The sequence below is a fragment of the Alexandromys fortis genome, unplaced genomic scaffold (genome assembly GCF_014885135.2).
Source record: "Alexandromys fortis isolate MF-2015 unplaced genomic scaffold, M_Fortis_MF-2015_v1.1 scaffold_70, whole genome shotgun sequence".
Classification (NCBI taxonomy): domain Eukaryota; kingdom Metazoa; phylum Chordata; class Mammalia; order Rodentia; family Cricetidae; genus Alexandromys; species Alexandromys fortis.
Window position 1 is genome coordinate 7,307,814 of NW_026067955.1, and position 8,706 is coordinate 7,316,519.

At 43.4% G+C, this 8,706-nt stretch overlaps 3 protein-coding genes across 6 annotated transcripts in view; 2 read left to right on the plus strand and 1 right to left on the minus strand.

Annotated features, from left to right (window-relative positions):
* Positions 1–1,302, plus strand: part of Tipin (TIMELESS interacting protein) — a 17,883-nt gene extending 16,581 nt beyond the window's left edge. For 3 of the 4 annotated variants that reach the window (XM_050152003.1, XM_050152002.1, XM_050152001.1), the window contains exon 8: positions 668–1,052. In XM_050152003.1, coding sequence (XP_050007960.1) covers positions 668–831 — 164 coding nt within the window. In that variant the 3' untranslated portion in view covers positions 832–1,052. Of the gene's footprint in view, positions 1–667; positions 1,053–1,166 lie in introns of those variants that run through there. The other variant, XR_007593562.1, reaches the window with a different exon arrangement.
* LOC126507414 (uncharacterized) lies at positions 1,183–3,635 on the plus strand (the record flags this gene model as incomplete). The annotated part of the gene is made up of 1 exon (XM_050151779.1): positions 1,183–3,635. A coding segment is annotated over one exon (1,248 nt), but the record flags the coding sequence as incomplete, so codon positions are not given.
* A 139-nt stretch (positions 3,636–3,774) lies between these two features.
* The window catches only part of Dis3l (DIS3 like exosome 3'-5' exoribonuclease), a 38,227-nt gene continuing 33,295 nt past the window's right edge, over positions 3,775–8,706 (minus strand). The window contains exons 12-17 of the mRNA XM_050151781.1: positions 8,665–8,700; positions 6,988–7,142; positions 6,727–6,905; positions 5,068–5,213; positions 4,197–4,371; positions 3,775–4,116 (exon numbers count right to left, since the gene is read on the minus strand). Coding sequence (XP_050007738.1) covers positions 3,808–4,116; positions 4,197–4,371; positions 5,068–5,213; positions 6,727–6,905; positions 6,988–7,142; positions 8,665–8,700 — 1,000 coding nt within the window. The 3' untranslated portion in view covers positions 3,775–3,807. The remainder of the gene's footprint in view (positions 4,117–4,196; positions 4,372–5,067; positions 5,214–6,726; positions 6,906–6,987; positions 7,143–8,664; positions 8,701–8,706) is intronic.

Genomic DNA, 8,706 nt, shown 5'->3' on the forward strand with positions numbered 1-8,706 from the left:
CCCCCCCCCCCCAAAAAAAAAAGGTATCTTAAAAATTTCTTTTTCCCCCAGACAGGGTTCTTAGTGCTGAATAGGCATGTGCCATCATCCTTGGCTTAATTTTTCTTTACTATACGTCTCTGACACAAAACTAATTGCGTTTGTCTTGACATTGTGTTTGTGTGTAGATGTGTGTGTACTCCTGCATGTGCCACAGCGTACAAGTCAGGACAACTTTGGGAGTCTGTTGTCTCCTTCCACTATTGGGGCAGTCAGACTTGACAGCAAGCACTTTTACCCACAGTCATCTTGCCTGCCCTGCCTCTGGTTTCTTTGAATCTCTTTCTATTTTTATTTTGAATGAGAAGTTATGCTTGAGTAAGATTGAAGAGTTGAATGTAGTATCATTTAGGCCCCTTAACTTTTGTATGAGAGAGTGCCAGAATTGAATCCAGGGCCTCACACTTGCTAATCTGTATTGATTCTACAACTGAGCTACTTTCCCGGAGCCCTTGGCATTTTAAGTGTGTTTTATGCATGTAAAACATAGTTTATATTTAGACTTTAGTGATGATAATTAGGGGGATTATAGATTGGTTTCTACCAAGTAAGCTTTTGGAGAGATTTATATTTATCAGTTTGGATCAGTTGCTTATAATGAGTAATAATGCTATGATTCCTCTCTCAGATGTGTTAGTGAGCACATCCTGGGCACAGTCAGTGGAAGAGAGCAGTACTGCGGAGGATCAAGAAGACTCAGGTGGATTAAACACAGATACTGCAGATGCTCCACGTGTTCCTTCTGCCAACGCAAATGAAGAGGAACAGTTCGAAGCAGAGGAACCATTCTAACTTGGACTAACCAGAAATGTTCCAAGTAGCCAGACTTCTACAACAGAATCCTGCAGAGTTTGGGGCTATTTGTAAGTTTTTCTACTTTGTATAAGTCTAAGTTATAAAACTTCTATGGATTCCTGCTTAAAATACAGTGACTATTTATAATTGTGTTTCCTACTTATTTTAGTACATCTATTATTTTTTGCTGTACTGTATAAATTTGACTTTATAAATTGCTTCCAGTTTGCACTGAATTATTTCTCACTAAACTGGGTAATGTTTTAAAATGTAAATATGCACTGACTATTAAGGTCTTTTTTAAAGAAATAAATATTTTGCAAATAACTCAGGATTTGAGAGATGTGAAGACAGGGAAGTGTCTCAAGACTTTGCCTGCCCGCTCGGACCCAGTCAGCCATTCATTTTAACTGTGATGGATCGTTGATCGTGTCCAGTAGCTATGATGGCCTCTGCCGCATCTGGGACACTGCCTCTGGCCAGTGCCTGAAGACGCTCATCGATGATGACAGTCCTCCAGTGTCCTTCGTGAAATTCTCTCCAAATGGCAAACATATCCTGGCCGCAACTTTGGACAACACGCTGAAGCTCTGGGACTACAGCAAGGGGAAGTGCCTGAAGACATACACTGGCCACAAGAACGAGAAGTACTGCATATTTGCCAACTTTTCCATGACAGCTGGGGAGGGTATTGTGTCTGGTTCTGAAGATAACCTGGTGTACATCTGGAACCTGCAGACCAAGGAGATTGTGCAGAAGTTGCCGGGTCACACAGTTGTTGTGATTTCCACGGCTTGTCATCCAACAGAGAACATCAATGCCTCGGCAGCATTAGAGAATGACAAAACCATCAAACTTTGGAAGATGACTGCTAAGTCCTGGCTCTACAAGAGACTTCAGGAAGCCGCCCGGATTGTCAAGAAACGCATGGGGCGGCAGAGGTGTGGGGTCAGGCTGGGGCGACAGGCCTGGTGTACCGCCTCTCTGAAGATGTTGGGTCAGGGGAGTGCACACTACCTAGTCTTGATAGCCACTGTGATATTTCTTGCCAATTCTGTCCCTGCCTGTTCTGTGCTCAGAGGTCGCAAATTTTTAATTTTTTATTACAAGAGTGAGTTCAACTCATCATGGGTTGTTTTTCCCAATAATTGTTCTGTATCTTTTTGGTATTGTATTGTTCAGTTCACACACTGGAGCAGGACCTACAGCCCCACTCCCACTCCCTACCTCCAGCCTTGGCCTGACTGTAATAGTACCCAGTGTGTTTCCAGGAATTTTTTTCTTTTTTATTTATTTATTTATTTATTTATTTATTTATTTATTTATTTATTTATTTATTTATTTATTATGTATACAATATTCTGTCTGTGTGCCATGTCTGCAGGCCAGAAGAGGGCACCAGACCTCTTTACAGATGGTTGTGAGCCACCATGTGGTTGCCGGGAATTGAACTCAGGACCTTTGGAAGAGCAGGCAATGCTCTTAACCACTGAGCCATCTCTCCAGCCCCCTCCAGGAATTTCTGGAAACAGAAAGGTTCTAAGTTGTATCTGTGTCAAGTCCCTTTGTTTTTTGGAGTTCATAGGTCAACACTGACCTCTCAGTGGTTGCACAGTGTCCCCTTGTCTTTCTGGTGTCACTCAGTAAGCTACATACACTGTAATAAAAGGTGGGTTTGAAACCTCTGTGACCCTGAGTTCTGATGGGATGGGCTCATCCCATCCATACCTGGCTTTTAGGGCAGGGGTTGGAAAGGTCTCTGGGAAGATGAATCCTTGCTATGCCTCTTTCTTAATTGTTGCTGTGGGCACTAACTGTTTTTAGAGGAGGACCCTCAGTTGAGAAAGAGTGGAACTCTTTTTTTTTTTTTTTATTTTGGTTTTTCGAGACAGGGTTTCTCTGTGGCTTTGGAGCCTGTCCTGGAACTAGCTCTGTAGACCAGGCTGGTCTCGAACTCACAGAGATCCGCCTGCCTCTGCCTCCTGAGTGCTGGGATTAAAGGCGCGCACCACCATCGCCCGGCAAGAGTGGAACTCTTGGACAGACTTCCTGGTCCTCTCCATTCTGCTTGTGGCTCAGAGTCATCTGTGTAGGAGGGAGGGGTTCAATGTGGTACTTATCCCAGCAGGTACAGACTCTTGCCTTGGCCTCTAAACCTACCAGCCTCTCTTAGTCCCTGCACCAAATGGATCCTCTGTCCTGGCTTTTGTGTGACCAGGACTGGGAAGAGGTGATGGCCAGACTCAGAGCTGCACAGTATTTTTACAACTTCTGGCCATACTCAGAGTGGCCTGCCATGGAACAGTGCAGAGGTTCTATGGATATTTCTGGTCCAGATAAATGGGTCAGGCTGATGGACACAGGCACAGGCTGCAGAGAGGTTGTGGATTAGTTGTGGCTGCTGCAACCTGCATAGAGAACAGATCTCTATGGAGCCAAGTCAGCCTGGTCTGTGGCTGCTGACGTGGGTTCTGGCAAGCCCCAGGCATCTGTTGGATAGATGTACCTAGGTTCTGGTCAGCATTGTGGGCATGCTGCTGTGGGGTTTCTGCAGGGGTGGTAAGGTCCTTTTAGCTGTGGCCTGGTGTGGCTCTCTCCTAAGGGAGGGAGCTTGCTTGCCATGCTGAGTGCAGTATCCCTAAGTATAGTTTATTTTTTCTACAGTTGAACTCTGTTGTAGATTTATGTAAAAATACATTCTCTTTTTGAAAATAAAGGTTTCCATGTCTTGTATAATACTAACAACAACAACAAACCCAAAAAACAAAAACAAAACAACAATCACCAGTTTATATATAGGGAGCTAGTTCTACTTTAATAAGGTAAGTTCTACTTTAATGAGGTAAGGGAACATGCACGCATATGTGAAGTACCCACTTAATCTCCTTCCGCTAGAACATCAGGTGACAAGGTTTAACTCTGAAAAGACAGTACAACATCTATGAGAAAGCTCTTTATTGAAGTGGAAGGATTTCACATTGCATGACTGTCTGAAACATCTAGAAGAGCAAGGTCCCTTATCTCCTCCAGAAGCGAGTACAGACTTCTTCCCTTTGTTTGGCAGTATTCCTGACACTCCTCCTGTAGTACCTTGCCTTTGACTTCTTGGGCGAGCTGAGCTTCTTCCACAGACCGGGTCACTTCTTTCACTAACTCACTCTTCAGCAAGAGGGAGCTCTGATGGCACAGTTCTGGGTTTGGCGTCATATATGGTTTGTTGCTTATTATTTCAAGCCTGATTGTATCCGAGTGGCAACGCAAGGCCTGGACAGATATTCTTACCTAGCACAGAGAAATACACGTTACTACATCGTGTCTTTTTTCTTCACATTGAAAACAAGGCTGAATATACACAGACTTACTGTTACATGGTCAAACAGATGAAATGTGACAGACTGCCCTCCGGCCGTGGTAGAGGTGATCTTGTTCTGAGACCGTTGTAGGGATCCTGGCATCCATTCAGAGCTGTTCTCTGGGCCACATGAGATCACTAAGCCATCTTTATTCCTTAGATAGGCAGCACCTTTAATGCCGAACCTAAATCACCGCCAGGGTAAAACCGAGATAATGTATTCTTAGGGTGCAAATCTTCTATGCTGAGCCACTCCTCTGTGGTTTACCTCCGAAACATTTTTACAGAGCAGATAAGAAACAATGCTTTGCTAGCTAAGAAAGATCCTAGGACTGATGTATGTATTCCCACTTGCTCCTGCTATTTCCTGATTGTACATACAGTAATTTTATGAATAGTTTATGTATGTAGCATTGTATATGTTAATATATAGAGACTTTGTTGAGAAAGTTTCACTCCATAGCTGTGGCTGGCCTAGAGCTTGCTTTGAAGACCAGGCTGGCCCTGAACTCAGAGATCTGTTTGTGTCTGCCTCTTGAATGTTGGGATTAAAGGCATGTACCACCATGCCAAGTTTATATTCTTTTTAGAGAGAAGGACTCAAAGTGCAAGTTGGCATCAAAATCATTATGTAGCTACAGATAACCTTGAACTTCTGATCCTCTTGCTTTACAGGCATGCATCACCAAACCTGGTTTATGTGATGCTGGGGATCAAACCCAGGACTTTATATGTGTTAGCAAGCAGGCACTCCACCTTTGAGCTACACACCCTCAGTCTAAATAAATATTTTACTAAGTTACATATATGTATCATTTGTGTTCAACACTGTATAGTTTAACTGTGATTTCTTACTAGGCACTGCACGAGAGGTAACATACCTTGGTATAAATACAAGCACACCATTTGTTCTAATCGAATAAATAATTCCATCGGCCATGCAGCGCTCCTCCGTTTCTGAGTCTTTGTCTTTAAAGTACATGCACTGGAAGAGCTCAGTGGACTGCTTCTGAGAATGCTGGGCCGCCTGTAAGAAGCACAACACCAAGCATGACAACAGAGTTCCCTGATGTCCAGCAAGAAACCTGAAACTCCCACAGAAACAGCTTTTAAATGGGCAGGATTCTACAGTGTGGTGGTACAAACTTGTAATCTCAGTACCTGGGAGGCTGAGACAGGAGGATTGGCCATATAGAGAGAGTTGTCATCTCAACTAAACCAAAGAAAAAGACAGAGCAACCCTATCTTAGAAAAGAAAAGGAAAGAAAGAAAGAAAGAAAGAAAGAAAGAAAGAAAGAAAGAAAGAAAGAAAAAAAATAGATGGAGCAGCAGGCAGGTGAGATGTGAAAGGAAGGGTCAGTGGGCAAAGGCACTTTCTGTGCAAACCTTGTCACCTGAGTTCAGCCCCCAGCGCCCATGTAAAGGCTGAATATGGTGGTGCATATCTGTAAGCCCAGCATTCCTACAAGATGGGAGACAGAGATGGGAGACTCGGCCAGACACTGCAACTGTACTTGCCAGCTATCCTGGAGTGCACAGTGCAGCAGCAGAAACAAGTTCTCAAAGACATGGTGGAAAGCAAGAACCAATCCTGAAAGTCATTCTTACTCTCTGTTTCTCTCTCTGCCCCCCCCCCCCCCCCCCCCCCCCCCCCCCCCCCCCCCCCCCCCCCCCCTCTCCCTCAACACACACACACACACACAGTAAGACTGGTGAGATGGTTCAGTGGTTAAAGGCATTTACTGCCAAACTTGACAGCCTGAGTTCTATCCCTGGAATGAAGATGGTAGAAAGAGATTACTAACTCTGACTTTCACTTGAATGAACAGATACATACACATAATAAATAAATAAATAAATAAATAAATGGAACTAAGAGATTTTAAAGATATAATAATTAAGCCAGGTGGTGGTGGTATATGATTTTTATCCCAACACTTGGGAAACAGAGCCAAGTGGAATTCTGTGAGTTCAAGGCCAGCCTGGTCTACATAGAAAAACCCTGTCTCAAATCACCCCCAAAACTCTAGACAATGCTAGGTTTTTTTTTTTGTTTGTTTGTTTGTTTGGTTTTTTTTTGAAACAGAGTCTCATTACTGTGTAGTTTTGACATCCCAGCATTTGGGAAGCAGAGGTCAGACTGGTCTATATAATGAGACTGTCTCAAAAACAACAATCAAACAACAACAACAAAACCCCCACAAATTCATGTTATTTCAGAACACTAGTAGTTGTATTAAGAGCACTGGTTACAATAATGGAGTTTGCAAAAATATATGGTACCCCATTTTCTTTTTTTTTTTTTTTTTTTTTTTTTTTTTAAGTTTTTCGAGACGGTTTCTCCGTAGCTTTGGAGCCTGTCCTGGCACTAGCTCTTGTAGACCAGGCTGGCCTAGAACTCCCAGAGATCCTCCTGCCTCTGCCTCCCGAGTGCTGGGATTAAAGGCGTGCGCCACCACTGCCCGGCGGTACCCCATTTTCTTATGCAGAAAGCTGAAACCCTTTTATGAGATAGGTAGGAATTTGAAATTCTTTCTTACTCGGTTTCTGTTGTTGATATGTCGGCATAATTCCTCAAGATCTTTGTTGCTGAACAAATTTTCTTTAATTTCCATCTTCTTGTCTTTTGAAATGGCTGCCATTAATAGTCGGTGTACAACAATATCTGAATATCTTCTTATCGGAGAAGTAAAGTGGGTATACTTATCTAACGCAAGACCTTCAAAAGGAAACCAAACATCAGAATAAAGGCCAGACAAGCGCACTTTCGAAAAGGTTTGTCAGACAATGCTGTCAGTCACCGTAATGCTGGAACTCCTCCTCTGCACAGGAGCCGGTGGAGAAGTAGAGGGCATTGGACATGGCCTGAGTAGCCATGGAGCGCAGCAGCTGGTTCACCAGAGGGTCACTGGGGTCGTTGGCTCTATCCAGAGAGTCAGCCAGGGTTTTATTGGACCTAACCAGAAACAGAGAAGCCTTGATGGGTCAAAAGGCAATTTACAGGTGACACTTTCCACTCCTTGGTTTAATTGTCTTCATCTACCAGCAGTTAAATTCATTTTAGCCACAATTTTCTTCTTTTTTTTTTTAAATATTTATTTATTTATTATGTATACAACATTCTTTCTACATGTATGCCTGTAGGCCAGAAGAGGGCACTAGACCTCATTACAGATAGTTGTGAGCCACCATGTGGTTGCCGGGAATTGAACTCAGGACCTTTGGAAGAACAGGCAATGCTCTTAACCGCTGAGCCATCTCTCCAGCCCCACAATTTTCTTCTTAATACAAAAATCTAGGTTGCTTTTAAAGTTTAAATGAAGATTGTTAGAATTTAAATTTTTAAAGTTATTTATTTTAATATATATTTCTATGCATTTATATGGTGCAGCAGCCCACTGAAGCCAGAGGCGGCATTGGGTCCTCTAGGACTGAAGTTAGAGCCAGTTGTGGGCTGCTATGTGGGTGCTGGGAATCAAGTCTGGGTTCTCTGCAAGAGCAGTCAAATCAGTTTGCTCTTAAGTGCTAAGCCATCTCTCCAGCCCTCAGAATTTATATTTCATAAGTAGTATAGTGTCCAATTAATGCAAGTCTAAGTCAATGCTCGACGGAAATAGGTGGTCAGGTTCCTGTGGAATTATACATTCTTTTGTGTGTGTGTGTGTGGGGGGGGGTTGAGACAGTGTTTCCCTGCGTAGTCCTGGCTGTGCTGGAACTCATCACTCAGTAGACCAGGCTGGCCTTCAACTCAGAGATTTGTCTGCCTTTGCCTCCTGAGAGCTGGAATCAAAGGTCTGTATCTCTGTCCCCACCACACACATAGTGGTGTTACATTCTTTTTGTTTTTAATGTTTTTTAAACACTGATTTTTCTTTTTAATTTAACTTGATTTTATGTGCATTGCTATGAAGGTGTCAGGTCCCCTGGAACTGGAGTTACAGACAGTTGTGAACTGCCATGTGGGTATTGGGAATTGAACCTGAGTCCTCTGGAAGACCAGCCAGTGCTCTTAATCATTAAGTCATCTCTCCAGTCCCTGGTGTTGCAATCTTAATACACTCAATGCAAGCATCCTATACAGATCAAAGAATGGGCATTTTTAAATTTTATTTATCAAGAATTATTTAGTTGGAGGGAAGCTTCAAAAACAAAATAGCAGGAGTGGGCACACACTCCTGTGCTCTGGGCACTCCAAAGGCTAAGCCAGGAAACCAGCATCAAAAACAAAAAACAGCCGGGCGGTGGTGGCGCACGCCTTTAATCCCAGCTCTCGGGAGGCAGAGGCAGGCGGATCTCTGTGAGTTCGAGACCAGCCTGGTCTACAGAGCTAGTTCCAGGACAGGCTCCAAAGCCACAGAGAAACCCTGTCTCGAAAAACAAAACAAAACAAAAAAAACAAAAACAAAAAAAACAAAACCAACCAAGCAACCAAGCACAGTACTTTCTGCCACTCCTTTGCCCCCTCAAAAGAGGATTACCGTGTGTCTATGAAGAAGCCTTTCGCTTTAGCGCATTCCCGG